This window comes from Myxine glutinosa, chromosome 8, assembly GCF_964187855.1.
Source record: "Myxine glutinosa chromosome 8, kmMyxGlut1.1, whole genome shotgun sequence".
Classification (NCBI taxonomy): domain Eukaryota; kingdom Metazoa; phylum Chordata; class Myxini; order Myxiniformes; family Myxinidae; genus Myxine; species Myxine glutinosa.
In genome coordinates, this window is record NC_136268.1 from 26184332 (window position 1) to 26206271 (window position 21940).

The window sequence follows — 21940 nt, forward strand, 5'->3', positions numbered from 1 at the left end:
ATCCGTGTCTCCCGATGTCTTTGTCCTGCATGCGACATGTACAAGCTTCTCCAGGAGCCTTAGGTCGACGTTTAAAATAATAAAAGAACCCGAGAAGGCAACCGGAGCGGTTTATTCCTGGAATATCGAATGAAAACTGCACGGCACTGTGGAACTTCACGGTGTACGTAAAAGGACCGGACCTGCTATGCTGGGGTTGCAAATTAAATACGACTGGAATCAAGTACCCCAGGACAGTCTTTCGAAATAGCAAAAACTCACAATTATTCCCTAGTTTAGCATCAACTCCTAAATTGTGCAGAAACACAGCAGTTTGGTTATTAAAGGGGAAATAAACTCCAAATTAAAGCCCAGTAAATGCAACACAAATTGGTCAATTTTTAAATTGAATTATAATAAATATATAAACACCCTTTCCTCCTCCTCCTCCTCCTCCTCCTCCTCCTCCTCCTAAAGTTATCTTCGATTTTGTAATATTATGTACCCTTCGCCGTAAAAAACGAACACGTGATTGTTTTTCATGCGATTATATTTATGTGACATTGTGGGACACAGATGAGGTGCAAACCCCTCACGGGGATAAATAGGGAATAATTACATTCCTACTTCATTGTGACCTCGTCGCGTAATGCTGCGTTATGGCGAACGTTTTCACAACGTGGAAGCGGCAATCTCAATACCGGGTATGTCCATCCCCGGCAGCGATCACTGCATTTCGTCATCACATTGACCATACGAACACTCAAATCTGAGCCCGGGGAATGGAATTCCACGCCCCGAATCAAGTCCTGCCCAGGTGAGAGGGGGTCTGTGGCTGTCTTGGCGAGGTTCAAGTGCGACGATCAGCGATATGCCAGAGATGTTCAATCGGATTCAAATCTCGCAGGATGGCAAAGGACAGATAGGTTGTCGTGATATTAACGTTGACATTAACAAGAACGTTCCCTGTATGAATGGTGCTGTGAGCACGAACATTATCAGACATCTTACTATAATCCACCAAACGTCTGTCTGTCTGTCCGTCCGTCCGTCCGTCCGTCCGTCTGTTCCCAGGTACCGCAAAAACGGCTGAACCGATCGCAACTAAATTTTGGGTGGGTAATCCTGGGACCCCCTCGAGAAAAATAGGCTATATTGTTTTTCCCAATTTTTCCAATTTTTCCAAAAACGATGGAATAATATTTACCCATATGAACAGTGATGTGGCTTTTATTGAAATTCTACAAATACTGTTTAGATTTTGATGATTTGCGTGTGATATGATTTAACGGATGTTCATATAAATCGTTTAAAATAACAAAAAAGCCTTCACTTTCTGATATTTTGCCTTTTCATTTGGACCTCCCAATTGAAGCCCCGCCCTTAGGGCGGGTACCGTTGCTAATAAAGATAATTCATGGACCATGTTGTTCAAAGCTTGCACGTCCAAAATTTGTGTCTTACTGGACGTAGACTGGGGCAATTCGCTCATTTTTTTTATATACGCCTGCAAGGCCACCATGCCTTTCACAGAGAAACCTGCATTCATCGCTGAACACAACACTTGCCCGTTACCTCCCATCTCCATCGGACGTGCCGATTTGACTCCTGCAGGTATGCTTGGATGTGTCACCATGGAAATCTTGGACGTTGAACAGGACAACGAGCATGAATCCCTGAATCATGGAGATGCCTCAAGACGGTGACCACATCTATCCTTAAGAGGTCCAGGGAGTATTTGTAGTTCTCAAAGCAGTTTAAAACAGATTGTGTGGATGGGTCGTTTGAATGTATAAATCCTAAGTGCCAGTGGTTATCCAGGGAAGTCCACTTCTTGGGATATCTGCCATTGATACAGTAGCTTAATAACGTCTCCTGATGTCAAAAACAGTCCCTATTCTCACATTAAAGAGCCTTGAAAGATGCCTAATGGAAGACCCTGCTTGAAGGTATCCAATGATTTGATTCCTCTCACTTACTGACAGATATGGTATTGTAATGGATGTTAAATAATGTAATCGTGTTTTTCGGATGATTCACATGCTGGTGTTTTGAATTTCCTCAGAATGCCTCGTGTCGTCTCCAAAAACCTAAGGGTGCCCGAGTTGCTCATACTGAACGATTATTGGATGAGGCAATTGCATTACGTAGAAACTTGCAATCAGGTGTTCTACACATCCCTTGTGAAAAAAACGCCCTTGGAATGAACGATGGAACAATTCTTCAATAGTTACGTTATCAATTCTATAGATTTGGGGTTTTTTTGTTTTTACGGCTGAGAGTGAATTAACTGGGGCTGCACACATAAGGTTCATTCCTTACAAAATCGTTTTTGTTTGTGCACTTTGGATTCCTCCCTTCCCTCTCCACTACACCCACCCCATTTTTACTGGAATGTTTGGTACTCAAAGCCACATACATACTCACCGGTCTCCAGGCTGGAACCTGGTGGGAATGCAGTAATTTAGTTCCAGACGGGCAATGTTTCCGAGCCGCAGCACCACGCCGGCCCCATGTGTCCAACGCAAAGAACTGCCAAGGCGAGAGACGTGTCCACTGAACCCCTCACCTGCACACGAGAGGCACAGGTGTTTGGCTGGGACTTAGCTGGAGATGGAGAGAAACACAGAGCTTCATTGAGGAATAAATGGCGATGGCTTTTCCAAAGCTCGTTAGGCATGGGGAACGTCCAATTTTGATGGGATTTTAAACTAGAAGTTATATTTTTAGGTTCAAATGATATTGAAAGGCTTCCTGGTTCATGCTCACTATGGTACATGACTGAGTAATGGGGTTATCACCACGCTGAAATTTGTGGTAAGGGTAATGATGGAGTACTCCACCATTTCCACTTAAACTGCGCAGTCACACCATATCTCAATCAACGCATTAGCAACCAGAGTTCATAGAACATGATACCCCTCAGTGTTCAAGTTTATACTCCACTTTAAATAAAAGAATGATTTTAAAGATCGTCAGAAAAAAAAAATCTGGGCTTACACATTGTGTAAGCAATAACGAACTGTGCTTCGTACGTAGGTACATGATAAATAGAAGCTTTATATGATTATGGGGAAGCATCATCAATCTGCTGCTGGATATCAATTTAGGTTTTTTTATTACCCTCGCCAGAGGAGAGGGTATTGCATTTGAGTCTGTTTGTTTGTCTGCACACAATAAATACGATTTTCTCTGCAACCATTGGTCCGATTGATAGGAAATTTTCACCATAGGTGCACCTCCACCTAAATATTTTTTTTAATGATCATTATGACGTCATAGGTCACGTGGTATGGGCGCCATCTTGGAAAAAACGAAAAACTTTGCACCTCTATCTCCAAAAGTGCTGAATAGACAAAATTGACACATGGCTCATTGTAAAGAACTCTCCATGGGGAATAAAATATGTTAATGATGATGTCATAGGTTCCTCCATTATGACGTCATAATTCGACAAGTACAAAACTTCATCCGATCAAGATGAAATTTATTGAGCATCATCGAGGGGTAAATTGGTGAAAAAAAAAAGATTTTTTTTTTAAACAGACGCGTTTACGTTTTTTAATGGGAATTTTCATTTACGGACGCATTCCGACAGTTCTGTGATTTTTTTTCCCGGTGTACCGGCTTTGATGTCCTTCGGCACGCCAAATTTCAACTTTCTACGACACCCGGAAGGTACCAAACATTAATATCAGTCAGTGGATAGAAAGAGCTTTATATATTAGAGATATACCGCCCTTATACACTGAAATAAGACGATGTTGAGTCACAGTTTCGGCTTTATTTCTGGAGATGGAGGCTTTATTGATCACCATAGAACGCAGTCAATCAGCGTCATACATAGCCATATCTCATCCTATTGATACATCGATATATTTATATATTCCCAGATTCTTGGAAGTATTATTGAGGCGATTTGAATTGTGTTCTTGTGTTCAAGTATTTTTCAATTCAAATAAAGGTTTAAAGAGGTTTAATGGTATATAAATAAATTAATTCTGGGTTTTACCACAGTTTTACCCAGTCTATAATTACATCACCCTGTACAACATGTACATTAGTTATTCATGCCTGTTGTTTGTGTCCTTTATACAACAACAACAACATGCATTTTAAAGGCCATTTTCCCTGCGAGAGCGGGGGTTAGCCTTGCGGTCCCCATGACAATCTTCTCCATTTTGCCCTATTTTCTGCATCTCTCCTTGTTAACCCCCTTGCCCGCATTTCTTCTTCCACCATCTTTAGCCAAGTCTTTCTCGGTCTTCCCCGTCTTCTACTTCCTTCTACATTCATTTCCATCACTCTTCTCAACCAGTCACTTTCAACCTTCCTCAACACATGACCAAACCATCTCAACCTGTTCCTCTTCACAGCATCAATCACAGGCTCTATTCCCATCATCTTTCGCAATTCATCATTTGTCTTCCTCTCTCTCAACGATACTCTGCACATCCGTCGAACCATTCGCATTTCCACCCTTTCCAACCTTTGTTGCTGCTCTACGTTCAATACCCATGTCTCGCTCCCATAAATCATAACACTTCTCACACATGCAGCATACACCTTTCCCTTCAGCTTCAACGACACTCCCCTCATCATCAGCACGCCACTCAATTCCCGAAACTTCTTCCATGCACATCTCACTCGAGCAACCGTTGCCGAGTCTGATCCACCTTCTCCATTCAGCATGTCTCCGAGGTAGCAAAATGTTTTCACACCTTCCAGCTTCACGCCGTCTCCAAGATCCAACTCAACATTTCCTCCATCTGCAGCTCCCTCTGTGCACACCTTACATTTGAATGTAGCTGCCACACTGGTTAATGACCCTCTCAGACCACTACATTTTTGATGAACCCACTCAGCGCATATTGTACACTGAATGGAGTTCACTCCGACACCCTTCCTACACACAGCACAGGGCCACTTCCCAGTTCTTTCCACCTCACCACATGCTTTACCACTTGCCATCACCTTCGTCTTTCCGATATTCACCTTCAGACCTTTTGTCTCCATACATTCCTTCCACGTGTTCATCTTTTCCTTCAGTCCATCCATACTTTCCGCAATCAACACCAGATCATCTGCATACTCCCACGGTAAACCCTCCTTTACGTTCTGAGCCAGCACCTCCATCACAGCTACAAATAGCAGTGGACTTAGTACCGACCCCTGATGCACTCCCACCTTCACCTCAAACTCACCACTGTTCCCGTCCTTCGTCCTTACAGCTGTGCGCGCTCTTTTGTACATTGCCATCACTACTCTGATCAACCATTCCTCCACTCCTAACTTCCTCAATGCCCATGTCAATACTTTGCGTGGAACCCGATCGAATGCTTTCTCCAGATCAACAAACCCAAGAAACAACTTCTTCCTCTTCTCCATGTACTTCTCCTGCAACTGCCTCACAATGAAAAGCGCGTCTGTCGTTCCTCTTCCTTGCATGAATCCAAACTGCATTTCGTCGATCTTCACTTTCTTCCTTATCCTCCTTTCCAACACCCTTTCCAATACCTTCATTCCATGCTCCAATAACTTTATCGCTCGGTACGAGCCACACTCCAGAGGGTCACCTTTCCCCTTGTATAGAGGGACGAGGGTACTCAGTTCCCAATCCACTGGAATGCGGCCTTCTTTCACCACCAGATTACAGATCTCTGTCATTCTCTTCACACCCCAACTTCCTGCTGCCTTCAACATATCTCCCACAACTCCCGCCGGCCCTCCCGCTTTTCTACCCTTCATTGCTTTTATTGCTTCCTCAACTTCCTTCTCAGTTATCTTCTCTGCCAGTCCTAAAACTGGGTTACTCTCTATGTTGCCAACCCATTCATTCTCTGTATTCAACAGCATTTCCATATATCTTTTCCATCTTCCTTTAATTCCATCTGGGTCGACAACGATTTGTCCCACTTCATCCTTCAAGCAACTCACCCCCATCACATCACACCTCTCTTTCGCTATCTGCTTTGCAATCCTGAATACTGCTTTCTGACCCTCTTCCGAATCCAAGCGTTCTCCGAACATTTTCCTACATGCCTCCTGCGCCTTTGCTACCTCTTTCTTTGCAGCCTTCCTGGCTGCCTTATAACTTTCATGCTCTGCTGTTTCTGCTCCCGTACCCTTCGCCTTCTGCCACTCCTTGAACTTCTTCCTCTTCTCGTCAATCCTCTTTCCAACTTCATCATCCCACCACCATGTTTCCGAGTGCCTCGGTGGTCCTTTTGTCCATCCACAAACCTCACCAACGGCTCCCAACAGACTAGCTTTCATTGACATCCAACCACTTTCAAGCTCAACCACATCATCATCGACCCTACTCAGCCTCTCTTTTAATGCCTCCCTTACTGTCACCTCTTTCAACCTCCACACCTTCATTCTCGGTTGGTACTTCACCCGCCGAGCTCTCCTTGCACCTTTCACCCTTACGTCGCAGACAACCAAGTGGTGCTGTGAAACAGCCTCCTCCCCCGGGATCACCTTTGTGTCCCGGAGGTGCCCCCTATCTCGCCTACGCACCATCAGGTAGTCAACGGTTGTCGTCGACCCACCTGACGTGTATGTAACAAGCTTATTATCCTCTTTCTGGAACTGAGTATTACAAATCAACAAATCAGCTCCATCAGCAAACTCCAAAATCCTTTCACCTTCTCCATTTCTCACATCATATCCGTAACCCCCATGAACTCCGTCAAAACCATCCATACTCCTTCCCACATGTCCATTTAGGTCTCCTCCTACCACAACAACTTCCTCATCTTTCACGTTTTCCATCAGCTTCTCTATCGCACACCAGAACTTGTCCTTCTCTTCATCGCTTCGACCAACCTGCGGAGCATATCCCGAGATGACGTTCACCAAGAGCTTTCCAATCATCATTTTCACCATCATCAACGTATCACTCACTCTAGTCACACTCACCACACTGTCTACAAACTCCTCAGAAAACAGGACACCAACACCATTCACACCCTCCAGGCACCCTTGCCACACAAACTTGTATTTCTGTCCCTGCCTACCCTTCACCATTCTCACACCACTTCCCTTCCATCTCGTCTCTTGCACACAACATATGTCCACTCTTCTTCTGACCAATACTTCCACCACTTCTCCTGATCTCCCTGTCATTGTCCCTACATTCCATGTCCCAAACCTCAGAAACCGATCTCCACTTCGGGCTGTACCCTGCCCATATGTAGTTGTAATTGTCATGGTTCTCTTTTTTGGTCATGGTCCTTTATGACATCCTTAAACACCAAGTTTCCTGTCTGGAATCATTTTCAATTTTGTTTGACTGTCAGACAGAAAGACAGAGTAAAACTATTATTTCACTTTTCTCTGCGCATGTGCGATTGGGATGAATTCGGAGCCAAAGTACGGTAAAACGGCAAAATTGTCTTCCTATTCATGTTCCGAGTCGTGTTCAAAATATAACATTCAATTATTAAAAATAAGTTTATTCTCGATGATAAACTGACGATCATAAACTGGTAAGATGGACGGACGGCCATTAAGAAATTGCTTAACCCTGCTTTTCACTTTTGCATTTGCGGGTTAACAATTTCATCAGACATGGTCAAAGCTTAACACCCAGATCCTTTTTCCTGCACATCCGGTCCTACACAAGAAGGACCGAGAGTTCTAAACCACATGTCCATCATGAACAAATTCAGAAATTCTAATTCTGAATCAGGACAATGTCATATAATTCGTAGGAAAAAATTGTTGAAACATTTTAAACCAAAACCTGCGGTCAAATTAAAAATACTATCAAACATTTTATTTAAAAACATTAAAAATATGTTTTTTATGGATATTCCAACCATTATGCCAGCAGACTCGGTAGCGTAATGGTGCTTCCTTCGTGCTGCTTCCTTGCTTAATGCTCTGTACTTATAAAGGATAGAGCATGGACAAAGAACCATAGGTTGGCAACCATAGTGCAGGCTTTATTGGCCTTTATTGAGCCAAATGGCCTTCTCCTGGGTTTAATTTCCTTGTAAGGGAACTCTTAATTATTATTATTAATATTTGTACTTTATTGTGAGTAAGAATAAAGGGTCTTGGGATCATAGGCACAGCAGGTGCCAGGGGGCAAAAGAAACTCGGTTTAGAGTTGTTTTCTTTCGATGTAGAAAACAGTTTAAGCTGGAGCCAAACACTGAGACTCGGGCAGAGGAAGAATGGTTGGCAGGAAGTTGCATGGGCAAGAGGACGGGGAAAGGAAACGTCAAAATCTGCTTTAACGGAAAAGCAAGGTGGAGGACGGATGTGGTGAGAGGTTCTGACGGAATGAGGGAATGATGGAAAGAAAGGAAGTTGGTGGTGGGAACATACAAGTGGTTTGTGCTGTTGGTGGGGGTTGAGAAATAGAAGGTGAAAGGATGGGGTGGGTGGAGAGGAACGAGGACAACAATGGGGGATGAAAAAGCAAGTGTGGTAATAGCAGGCCCACCATACAATTTTCATTACAAATGGCTCGGGTTATCGGTAATGTCTGCAAAAAGCAACCGCCTCCTGCTGGCATGGTTCATCAAAACTACGTTTACCATGATATTACGAACACTGGCATTATGAAATCCAAACTTAAACAATTTCGAACATTTTTCCCAAACTATCATATCACCACTGGCACTTTATCATTATTAAACCTAAAGGACCATCATATGTCGATCAAAAACTACAACCCATGCCTCCATGGCCCTCCCCTTCCTCTCCTTGTCAGTGAGTTTGCACCACGTACCGTAATCGAGACTGCACAAGTTCCCTGCATTTATGAAGAGATGCGTGCGGAATAGGTCACCAAAGCCTGATCGGCCCGGGCCGAACGGCAGAGGCGTGTAAAGATGTAGTCCGGCTGCCCAGTATGCATCGCCACCCAGGAAGTCACCTGTTAAATTACATCCGCACCACCACAGTCTCAATGCTCAAACCACCATTTACAAATTCCACATCAGGGTGTTTGTACATGTCACAACGCAGCAATACACCGACATTGTATTGGAGAGTAGCTCAATGACCGAATGTGGAAACACCATCGGAGTTAATGTGCAACATGGCTATTTAGGAAGTGGTGGGGGAGGGGGTTATTTTAATACATCCCTTAAGGAAAAAAAGCATATTCGGGCTGGGATTCACAGTCCAGAAAAGCCCAGCTAGCTCACTATAACCTTCGTGCCAGCTTACACTTTTGGGCGGACATTTAAATACCCTCAAGGTAACATGAGGTGGATATAAAAACGCTATACATTCCATCATCAATTACAATATTGCAGCACAGATCATGCTGCCAAAAAACTGTCCTATATAACTAAACAGTGAAATTTTTCCAATTTTTTTTTTTTTATGTTGGAGGATCCAGCCATGGACTGTGTAGCCCTCATCGAGGCCAGGCCTTAAATAAAACAGAAGAAAAGTGCATGATGAAAAGTGTATGGTGTTTGTTTGCGAGAAAGAGAGATTGAAGCTAGCCCATAGCTCTAGTTTGAGTGAGACAGTAAGACCAGCAATCCTAACACGGAGAGTGCAAGATGGTTCCGGGCACCACTTTAACGCTCCTAAGTCCAAACGGTAGTACCACCCTGGGCGGTTGCTGTCTACAACCTATTACCTAAGAATTACATGCAATAGGCATGTTTTTGCTTCATGCACGCAACCTCGGTTATTATTATTTTATTTTCTGCAAGTAATAACAATTTTTTATTATTCTGCTGGTTTTAATAATTAGTAATAATAAAAACCCACACAATCAATGCTAAGATGCATTGAACTTTACCTTAACAATCTGACATCTGGATCACCTTTTAGTTACAGTATATTTATTTACCAACAATTTAAATGAGCCTTCGTACATCGCATTATCAATTACAATATTGCAATCGGCCGAGCGGGATTATACGTAACATGCAAACGGAGCTTGTTTACACAAAATAATTTGTTTGCACAAGTGTCAGAGCAAGACTCACTGTCAGCGTAAGGCCCAATGCTGTACATGTTGAAGCCCCGGATAGTTGTGGGCCCTCCCAGGAAGAAACTGAAATGAGGCGCACATGCGGTCAGTTACAGAAAATGACAAAGGAAACCACTCGTTATTGGTCCCCTACTGGTTTCACAGGATCAGACTATAAATTTGCTCTCTGTCTGTCTGTCTGTCTGTCTGTCTGTCTGTCTGTCCCACCGGTGGGTTCCAGACTTTCCACACTTACCCTTTAAACTTGGCACATGGCTTTATTATGACAAATTACAGAACAAGTTTGAGTTGCAGGGCGTTTCGTCAATTTTTTCACGGAGGTATACCCTTTTTGGACTTAAAAGGCAGGAATTTGGAATTTGTTCATGGTGCCAGTGATAGCTCACCGATTCATTGCGAATGACACTGTGGGATATTTAATGTCCACCAATGAATGCCAGCAGGCGAGATGCCCAGTTTAACATCCACCAAGGAATGCCGATCAGGCAGGACGCCCGTTTAACGTCCATCCGATGAACAGCACACACATAGGTGAATCACCCGGCCTGCGAAACACTGGGATGACAGCTTAATGCTGGGTCAGGAATCAAACCCATGCTAGACAACTTAGAAGTGAGTGTGCGTACCTCTCGGCCATCCTGCAAGTCCCTCATTATTGAAGCAATCCAAAAATTAGGTCCATTTACCACAACACTCACTGTGCTCCCAGTGTGATAAAGGAAAACGTACCATGCTCTACCAATCTGTCATCCATGATATTTTAAAATCTGAACCGATTATTGTTGTATTATCTATCCCTCAGTTTTAACGAGTTAAGATGAAACATGAATGCAACAAGGGCATGAGGTGTCAAATGGGTTTTTGGTGTTTCGAGCTTCATTATTCAGAAAAAACACTGGAGAAGTGGTTTTCATTTCCTGGGGTAAAAGGAAAAATTATCCATCCTGACGTGGCACACCCACAGATAGATCTGAAGATAATTACAGGAGATAAGGAATAAAAATAAAATAAACCAGATGAACAGCTTACGTTTTGTATCCCACTGATCGGTCATATCTGGATCCAGACCTGCACCGAAATCAAATCAGCTGGTTCTTGTCACCTAACCAATTTATGCACCTCGTTTTGTCAGAACTCGTCCATAACCTTTTGAGACATCCTGCAATATATCGCTGTTAGCCCCATCTCTCAATGGTGAAGAATCACTTAAATTCTTCTATCTAGACCCAGATCTTCACCAAAATTGAATCGATTCTTCCTGGTCACACTCACACACACACACACACACACACACACACACACACACACACACACACACACACACACACACACACACACACACACACACACACACACACACACACACACACACACACACACACACACACACACACACACACACACACACGTTTCGTCCAAATCTGTCCACAACTTTTTGAGATATCCTGCTATGTATCGGTGTTATCCCTATCTCCCAATGGTGAAGAATCACATACAAAATTAAATAATTCTCAAATCCGAATCCATATTCAGATCTTCATCAAAATTGAATCGATTCGTCCTTGTCACACACCCAATCTGTTCACCAAGTTTCGTCCAACTCTGTCCACAACTTTTTGACATATCCTGCTATATATATCCTGCTATATTTGACATATTTGACATATCTTCTTGGCCCAACCTCCCAATGTTGAAGAATTACTTAAAAAATTCTTTTAGCCAGATCCGAATCCGGATCTTCACCAAAATCTAATCATTTCGTCCGTGTCACATACACTATCTCTCTGCCAAATTTCGTCCAAATCCGTCCCAAATTTTTGGAGAAATCTTGTTCACAGACAGACAAACAAAGAAAGAAATATGTCGTCTATAGCACGATACTTGCGAAATCCCTAAAATAAGTTATTGGCCTATGGCGACCTCAAAAATAGTTGGGGGTTGAATTCAGTGACAAGATATGCAAGTCCTCTTCAAATTTCAAGTCAATCGGATGAAAATTGAGGATTTTAGAAATTTGACAAAGATGGTGACCTTTGGCCTATGTTGACCTAATGACCTTTTGGCCTATGTTGACCTCAAAAATACTTGGTGGTTCAATTCAGTGTCCAGATATGCAAATCCTCTTCAAATTTCAAGTCAATCGGATGGAAATTGAGGATTTTAGAAATTTGACAAAGTTGGTGACCTTTGGCCTATGTTGACCTATTGACCTTTCCCCCCCAAAAACAATAGGCTTCTTGCTTATGACCAACTCTACCATTTGGTGAAGTTTGGTTGAAAATTGTGACGTGTAGGCGACTGACATACAGAGAAATGGACAGACAGACAAACAGACAGAATAATACACAAGACCAACCAATATACGGACTTGAAAAATTTTCGATTTGCGCAAGTAACAAACAGACACAACAACAAACAACAGGCATTTTAAGGCCATTTTCCCTGCTAGAGCGGGGGTGAGCCAAATGTGAGCCAAAGTAACAAACAGACGGGTGAAAACATAACCTGCATCCACCTTTGGTGGCAGTGGCAAGAAGAGAAAGCAAAAAGAAATGAAGTAAAATATTACACACATTACACAGAGAATGTCAGCATGAAACCGAAAGTGAAACTACAACTTCAAAAAAAGGGCTTTTCAAGTGAAAACGAAAGTATTTGCTTCCCCTTCTCCACTTTTGAACATTTTGATGTCTCATCCAAATTGGCGTTTTTAGGATCAACAGGTGCGCAACACCTGGAGGGGAGGAGGCAGCAGACAAATGTCAAGTTGACAAATCACTTTCTGTAAAAAATATATTTTAAAAGTAAAAAAGACGTGATAATTGAAACATAAGAAATCACAAATACAAACTGAAAATGTGCGAAAATTCTTCATTATGAGCAGCCGAGGTTGTGCGTCATTTCAATGACACGGAAATCCTCAGACGTTGCTGCAAAAGTGCTAAACCACATGCTCTGATATTCTTGGGAGGATTCAAGCCGATGACTCCATGATCATCCATCCAGTAGGAAAAACACGTTTGGCAGCTGTGACTGTAATGTGATCCAGGTTAAGGTCTGTGCTGCCTTGCGGCAAGGTGGACCGTTTGAGTGAAGGATTTTGGAGCTCCTAAATGTCAGTACCTTGCGCTTTTAAACACAATGCCATGGAGGATATATCTCTCATGTGTGATGGCAGCACCACCTCTTGCATCAAATCCAAGAACCTGAGAATAATTGGTATTGGTATTGCTAAAGTTTGTCCAGCTGGCAGCGTTCTCCATACAGTTTGTCCAGCTGGCAGCGTTCTCCATACAGTTTGTCCAGCTGGCAGCATTCTCCATACAGTTTGTCCAGCTGGCAGCGTTCTCCATACAGTTTGTCCAGCTGGCAGCATTCTCCATACAGTTTGTCCAGCTGGCAGCGTTCTCCATACAGTTTGTCCAGCTGGCAGCGTTCTCCATACAGTTTGTCCAGCTGGCAGCGTTCTCCATACAGTTTGTCCAGCTGGCAGCGTTCTCCATACAGTTTGTCCAGCTGGCAGCGTTCTCCATACAGTTTGTCCAGCTGGCAACGTTCTCCATACAGTTTGTCTAGCTGGCAGCGTTCTCCATACAGTTTTTGTCCAGCTGGCAGCATTCTCCATACAGTTTGTCCAACTGGCAACATTCTCCATACAGTTTGTCCAGCAGCAGCGTTCTCTATACAGTTTGTCCAGCTGGCGGCATTCTCTATACAGTTTGTCCAGCAAGGGGCGTCTCTATACAATTTGTGGAGCCGGTGGCATTCTCCATACAGTTTGTACAGCAGACAATTTTCTCTATACAGTTTGTCGGGCTGGCAGACTTCTTTATACAGTTTGTGGAGCTGGCGACATTCTCTATATGGTTTGTGGAGCTGGCAGCGTTCTCTATACATTTTTTGGAGCTGGCAGCCTTCTCTACACAATTTTTGGAGCCGGCGGTGTTCTCCATATAGTTTGTCCAGCTGGCGGCTTTCTCCATACAGTTTGTCCAGCTGGCAGCATTCTCCATACAGTTTGTCCAGCTGGCAGCGTTCTCCATACAGTTTGTCCAGCTGGCAGCATTCTCCATACAGTTTGTCCAGCTGGCAGCATTCTCCATACAGTTTGTCCAGCTGGCAGCGTTCTCCATACAGTTTGTCCAGCTGGCAGCATTCTCCATACAGTTTGTCCAGCTGGCAGCATTCTCCATACAGTTTGTCCAGCTGGCAGCGTTCTCCATACAGTTTGTCCAGCTGGCAGCATTCTCCATACAGTTTGTCCAGCTGGCAGCGTTCTCCATACAGTTTGTCCAGCTGGCAGCATTCTCCATACAGTTTGTCCAGCTGGCAGCATTCTCCATACAGTTTGTCCAGCTGGCAGCGTTCTCCATACAGTTTGTCCAGCTGGCAGCATTCTCCATACAGTTTGTCCAGCTGGCAGCATTCTCCATACAGTTTGTCCAGCTGGCAGCGTTCTCCATACAGTTTGTCCAGCTGGCAGCATTTTCCATACAGTTTGTCCAGCTGGCAGCATTCTCCATACAGTTTGTCCAGCTGGCAGCATTCTCCATACAGTTTGTCCAGTTGGCAGCGTTCTCCATACAGTTTGTCCAGTTGGCAGCGTTCTTCATACAGTTTGTCCAGCTGGCAGCGTTCTCCATACAGTTTGTCCAGCTGGCAGCGTTCTCCATACAGTTTGTCCAGCTGGCAGCGTTCTCCATACAGTTTGTTCAGCTGGCAGCGTTCTCCATACAGTTTGTCCAGCTGGCAGCATTCTCCATACAGTTTGTCCAGCTGGCAGCATTCTCCATACAGTTTGTCCAGCTGGCAGCATTCTCCATACAGTTTGTTCAGCTGGCGGCATTCTCTATACAGTTTGTCCAGCAAGGGGCGTCTCTATACAATTTGTGGAGCCGGTGGCATTCTCCATACAGTTTGTACAGCAGACAATTTTCTCTATACAGTTTGTCGGGCTGGCAGACTTCTTTATACAGTTTGTGGAGCTGGCGACATTCTCTATATGGTTTGTGGAGCTGGCAGCGTTCTCTATACATTTTTTGGAGCTGGCAGCCTTCTCTACACAATTTTTGGAGCCGGCGGTGTTCTCCATATAGTTTGTCCAGCTGGCGGCTTTCTCCATACAGTTTGTCCAGCTGGCAGCATTCTCCATACAGTTTGTCCAGCTGGCAGCGTTCTCCATACAGTTTGTCCAGCTGGCAGCATTCTCCATACAGTTTGTCCAGCTGGCAGCGTTCTCCATACAGTTTGTCCAGCTGGCAGCGTTCTCCATACAGTTTGTCCAGCTGGCAGCATTCTCCATACAGTTTGTCCAGCTGGCAGCATTCTCCATACAGTTTGTCCAGCTGGCAGCGTTCTCCATACAGTTTGTCCAGCTGGCAGCATTCTCCATACAGTTTGTCCAGCTGGCAGCGTTCTCCATACAGTTTGTCCAGCTGGCAGCATTCTCCATACAGTTTGTCCAGCTGGCAGCATTCTCCATACAGTTTGTCCAGCTGGCAGCGTTCTCCATACAGTTTGTCCAGCTGGCAGCATTCTCCATACAGTTTGTCCAGCTGGCAGCATTCTCCATACAGTTTGTCCAGCTGGCAGCGTTCTCCATACAGTTTGTCCAGCTGGCAGCATTTTCCATACAGTTTGTCCAGCTGGCAGCATTCTCCATACAGTTTGTCCAGCTGGCAGCATTCTCCATACAGTTTGTCCAGTTGGCAGCGTTCTCCATACAGTTTGTCCAGTTGGCAGCGTTCTTCATACAGTTTGTCCAGCTGGCAGCGTTCTCCATACAGTTTGTCCAGCTGGCAGCGTTCTCCATACAGTTTGTCCAGCTGGCAGCGTTCTCCATACAGTTTGTTCAGCTGGCAGCGTTCTCCATACAGTTTGTCCAGCTGGCAGCATTCTCCATACAGTTTGTCCAGCTGGCAGCATTCTCCATACAGTTTGTCCAGCTGGCAGCATTCTCCATACAGTTTGTTCAGCTGGCAGCGTTCTCCATACAGTTTGTCCAGCTGGCAGCGTTCTCCATACAGTTTGTCCAGCTGGCAGCGTTCTCCATACAGTTTGTCCAGCTGGCAGCGTTCTCCATACAGTTTGTTCAGCTGGCAGCGTTCTCCATACAGTTTGTCCAGCTGGCAGCGTTCTCCATACAGTTTGTCCAGCTGGCAGCGTTCTCCATACAGTTTGTCCAGCTGGCAGCGTTCTCCATACAGTTTGTCCAGCTGGCAGCGTTCTCCATACAGTTTGTCCAGCTGGCAGCGTTCTCCATACAGTTTGTCCAGCTGGCAGCGTTCTCCATACAGTTTGTCCAGCTGGCAGCATTCTCCATACAGTTTGTCCAACTGGCAACATTCTCCATACAGTTTGTCCAGCAGCAGCGTTCTCTATACAGTTTGTCCAGCTGGCGGCATTCTCTATACAGTTTGTCCAGCAGGGGGCGCTCTCTATACAATTTGTGGAGCCGGTGGCATTCTCCATACAGTTTGTACAGCAGACAATTTTCTCCATACAGTTGGTCGGGCTGGCAGACTTCTTTATACAGTTTGTGGAGCTGGCGACATTCTCTATATGGTTTGTGGAGCTGGCAGCGTTCTCTATACATTTTTTGGAGCTGGCAGCCTTCTCTACACAATTTTTGGAGCCGGCGGTGTTCTCCATATAGTTTGTCCAGCTGGCGGCTTTCTCCATACAGTTTGTTGAGCCGAACTCATTCTCCGTACAGTTTGTCGAGCCGGCCGCATTCTCCGTACAGTTTGTCGAGCCGGCCGCATTCTCCGTACAGTTTGTCCAAGCTCCCCCTCACCCCCTCACCCCCTCACGTGTGAATGTTCCTCTGTGCAGTACGTATAATCGAGCAACTCAGCGTCCTGGCCAGTAGTACGTAGCGTGGTTGAAAAGACGCCCAGGCTCCCTGCACAGCAATTGGCGCACCTGAAAGATCTGGCCCTCATGCTCCCTGCATTTGGCGTTTGAAAACAAAGATTTGTTTCAATGACGTGTACCTGCCGTGTTTCTGGGTGACAAACGTAGAGTTGCAAGAAGGTAAGATAGCCGAGGATTATTGGCAACAATATTAATTGTTACTTGTTGCCGGTACGAGTATTCAGTTGCCGGTAAATTGTCAATAACGAAAGAGGGAAGAGTCGAATGAACAGACGGTCCGGAAGTGGGAATAAACCGGTCGTGGGGTTAAACGGATGGATTGAAAGTGAGAATAGACGGATTGAATCGATGAATCGAAAGCACGGACTGAATGTGGATTCAGAGAAAGAATGCTGGAACGGACGAAATATGGATTGAAGGAAAGATTTCTGGTAGAGCCAAATGGGTATTGTCCGAACAAACCAAATAGGAATTGAAAGAAAGATAGTTGGAAATTGGGAGTCATCACACCGGGAATACATACACTAAACTAACCACAGTGTATGTACCCATTCCTGAACTCTAAGACAATGGGCAAAGGTCTACCTTTACATAGACCAAGATATAACTATCTTGGGATACCTATGGTGTACGTGGATGTGCTCCTCCCGGAGGTACATTTTCCAAAACAACAACACTTAACACAACCATCCATAATTCCTCCCTATTTCCTCCTCCCCCTCCACCACCCTCAACCATCCTCCCCCACCCCGTCCCCAAAAGCAAACCCAAACAAGGGAGGCATTGCACCACGATACGACACCACAGCCCTTTTAAGGATTACGATTACATCTTTTGACATTTTTCCATCTCAATTCCAAAACAAATATCTTTTTTTCCATATGCAGCACACTGTGGGTTTGCATCATTGGCTGAGGGTGCGGTTGTGCCGCTGATGCAAGGCCCTCTGCTGCTTAGGGAAGGAATTTGGAATTTGTTCATGGTGCTGGCAATAACTTGCCTACCTTTTGTGAAGGACACCATGGGATCTTTAACGTCCACCAACTCATGCCGGCAGATGGGACGCCCAGTTTAACGTCCATCCGAGGGACGGCACACACATTAATGAAACACCCTTCCTGTGAAACACTGTTTATAGCTAGGTCTACGTTTGAACTCGGGTAGACAGCTTGAAGGCGATTCCACCTATGCATAACTCTAGGCCATCCTGCCAGCCTACTGTGTGGTGACACCAGCAGCGGTGCAACCAACCAAATCTAGTGAATCAATGGAGTTTGCATTTCCACGATACAAGTCAAGTCTCTTTGGCAAAGTTTAAATAATTATGGCTGACACTCTATCCACATAATTGCATTTTGCGTTCTGGTTAAAAAAGCAACACAGAATTAGAGAAAACTACCCTAAATCATCTCAGGTGCAGGAGCTTACCGGTCTGCAATGCTTGAAGGTCTCTCTCCAAAAGGCATGAGAAGTCCTCCCCACAACGAACCCGACAGCACCTGGACGCAAACAGACCCACCAGGCAAATTGACAGCCGTGAGATACACGACAAATAGTCATCTGGTAAACAGGCAGGTAACCAAGGATGTCACTAGATCCTGCACCGACTCATGGATCTAGGATTTCTAATTATCCAGGTCCACCTTAGCAACAGTGAGCTGGTTCCCCAAAGCTTCCAAAGAAGATTCTGATTGTTGAGGGATTTCAATGCACTTCCCCTTAATACAGTTGTGGCCAAGAATATTTGCACCCTTGCACTTTTATCAAATAACTCAAAATTTTCTCTAAAAATAAGTTGAAATTGACAAAAGTATTTGGTCAACATAATCTCACTGATAATATTACAGAACCTTTGTTTTTGATTCAGAACTTAATATATCCTTTTAAATCAGAAAATAAAAAGAAATGGCATTGACAAAATTATTGACACCCGAGACTTAATATTTGGTATCACAGACTTTGGACAAAATATCTGCAGTCAAGCACTTCCTATATCCATGACTGAGGTTCCTACACCTCTCTACTGGCAGTTTGGCCCACTCTTCTTGTGCAAACTGCACCAGTTCTCCCAGATTTGAAGGGTGCCTTCTCCCAACTGCTGTTTTCAGATGTCACCACAGATGTTCAATGGGATTTAGATCTGAACTCATTGCTGGCCACTTCACAACAGTCCCACGTTTTGTCTTGAACCATTCCTGGGTGCTTTTTGAAGTGTGTTTGGGGTCATTTTCCTGCTGCAAGACCCTTGACCTTCGACGGAGACCCAGCTTTCTGACACTGGGTTGAACATTGTGCTCCAAAATGCCTTGGTAATCTCCTGATTTCATGATGCCATGTACACATTCAAGAAAGACATCCAGTGCGAGAGGCAGCACAGTAACCCCAAAACATCACTGAACCTCCTCCATGTTTGACTGTAGGGAAGGTGTTCTCTTCTTTGAAGGCTTCATTTTGTTTTCTGTAAACATAGAGATGATGTGCTTTACCAAAAAAGCTCTAATTTAGTTTAATCTGTCCACATGACATTCTCCCAGAAGGATTTTGGCTTGTTCAGGTGCGTTTTAGAAAACTCCAATCGGGCTTTCTTATGTCTCTCTCTTTCAGCAGAGGGGTCCTCCTGGTTCTCCTACCATAGAACCCCCTTTCATTGAGTCGCTGCAATCTTCGATCAAGTTTTCTCTTGCAGCCACGTCCAGGGAGGTTGGCTACAGTGCCATGGGCCTTAAACTTCCTGATAACATTGAGTACGGTGGACACAGGAACATCAAGGTCTCTGGAGATTTGTAGCCTTGAGATTGTCCATGTTTGGCTACAATCTTGTGCCTGACTTCCTCAGACAATTCTCTGGTTTTCTCTTTTCTCCATGTTCATTGCGGAACACACAGTGACAAAAAACAGCAGAATGACTACTTTTCTCGATTCAAACTGGATGAATGAGTGACTTTTATATTGCAGGCACCTGAAACTCACCACAGGTGAGTTCAATTCCAAAGTAAAGGAGAATCACCTGCTTTTATTCTAAATATTTCTAACAACTTCTAAAAGGTGCCAATATTGTCCGGGCCATTTTAGGATTTCTGTGTGGAATAAGCTAAGATTTAGTAATTTTTTTAAAGTTTTTTTGTTTTGTTCCACTGAAAACCAAAGAAATACAAATGTGGATACCAAAAGATTTTTTAAATATCAACAATGTTCTGAAACAAATGGAGCATTATTTGAAAAAATGCAAGGATGCCAATATTTTTGACCATGACAATAACCCCCATACCGACGGATAATTCCGTGGGCTTAAGTGATAACTTAATGGACCATTTACTTGCAAATGGGAGACAAATAAAAGTAGAGGAGACAGAAAGAAAACTGCCCACGTGCTAGGTTTGTGCATGGTGGCTGCGGTTGTGACGGGAGTTGTGAGCTCCATGCGGGCGATAGGCGCCATGTCTTGGCCCGGGGTTCGGCAGGGCTTTTTGCTGCATACTGCTGCATCCGTTCTGGGACACGGGTACTGTTTCTGGCACAGGGAGCTGTTCTTCAGCCCGAGCCTCACTCTAGTCCGGTTTTGCCCTTGCCGTGCTAATGCTTTGTTGTCGCCTTGATGTCTTTTGAGAACTTCTCACCATAACCTCGTGAGCAATCTACACAAACTCGCCTCACACAGAGCCCAGATCCACACTGCATACCACATTTTATAAACACCAGTGAGCAGGTTTGGCTTCAAGATGCTTCTTGTTGACGGGTGGAGCGACTTTTGCCGTGTCCCTTTGCGTGCCGTTCAGGCAGTTTGCCTCTGATGGTCCGTGCTTGAGAGGGCAAGATGGTTAAAAGCACATGTTGACAGATTCCAAAGGGGAACGATTTAGAGAATTAATGCACGTGAATGGCAAGGTTACATTGGATTTTGCTAAAATACTTCGACCTGTGACATCATTTCACACAGAAAGCAAACACTTATGCTGTGCGGTTATTAAAGAAATATCTATTCTATCTTACTTCCTTTAAACCGGGGCTTCCCAAACCTTGGGTCACGACCCAAACTTGAAAAACCCCATCAAAATCCCAGTTTTCGAAGAGGGTTTTTCACGTTGAAAGCTCTCTGCCAATTTTTATCATAGGTACATTTGGCTCGTGAGGGGAATGGGACTTCAAATTTTGGGTCATGGACAAAAAAGTTTAGGAACAGTATGCAGTGCCTTCAGAAAGTATTCACATTTTGTTGTGCTACAGGCTACAGCCTGAATTTAAAATGCATTACATTGAGGGATTTTTTGTCACTGATCTACACATAATACCCCATAATGTCAAAGTGGATTTTTTTTTTCCAGAATTTTTTTACAAATTAATTAAAAATGAAAAGCTGAAATGTCTTGAGTCAATAAGTATTCAACCCCTTTGCTATGACACACCAGCTTGAGCTCAGGTGTGTCCAATTTCCTTTGATGTAGATGTCTCTACAACTTGATTGGAGTCCAACTGTGGCCAATTCAATTGATTGGACATGATTTAGAAAGAAACACATCTTTCTACATGAGGTCCCACAGTTTACAGTGCATGTCAGAACAGAAACCCGACCATGAAATCCAAGGAACTGTCCGTAGAACTATCCGAGATAAAATTGTGAGGAGGCAGACATGGGGAAGTGTATAAAACAATTTCTAGAGTGTTGAAAATTTCCAAAAGCACAGAGAGCTCCATCATTAGGAAATGGAAAGAATATGAAACTACCTAGACTCTTCCTAGAGCTGGTCGTCCGCCGAAACTGTGCAACCGGGCAAGAAGGACCTTGGTCAGGGAGGAGACCCAGACCCCAATGACCCCTGTGACAGAACTAGAGTTCCTTGGCAGAGATGGGAGCACCTGCCGGAAGGAAAAAAGTCTCTGCAGCACTTCACAAATCTACACCTTATGGGAGAGTGGACAGATGGAAACCACTCCAAAAGGCACATGACAGCACACCTGGAGATTGCAAAAAGGCAAGTGAAAGACTGAGAGCATGAGGAAAAAGAGTCTGTGGTCTGATGAGAGGAAAATCTAACTCTTTGGCCTGAATGCAAAACACTACATCTGGCAGAAACCAAGCACAGCTCATCATCACCCACCTAACACCATCTCTAC

General features: G+C 44.3%; 2 protein-coding genes across 2 annotated transcripts in view; one reads left to right on the forward strand and one right to left on the reverse strand.

The window, feature by feature from the left end:
• LOC137432315 (serine/threonine-protein kinase 38) overlaps positions 1-21940 on the forward strand; it is a 444663-nt gene that overhangs the window by 279701 nt on the left and 143022 nt on the right. The window lies entirely within an intron of this gene.
• Positions 1-21940, reverse strand: part of LOC137432320 (sorting and assembly machinery component 50 homolog B) — a 39091-nt gene that overhangs the window by 1513 nt on the left and 15638 nt on the right. Inside the window, exons 11-14 of the mRNA XM_068124151.2 lie at positions 18257-18327; positions 9948-10015; positions 8726-8872; positions 2407-2548 (exon numbers count right to left, since the gene is read on the reverse strand). Coding sequence (XP_067980252.2) covers positions 2407-2548; positions 8726-8872; positions 9948-10015; positions 18257-18327 — 428 coding nt within the window. The remainder of the gene's footprint in view (positions 1-2406; positions 2549-8725; positions 8873-9947; positions 10016-18256; positions 18328-21940) is intronic.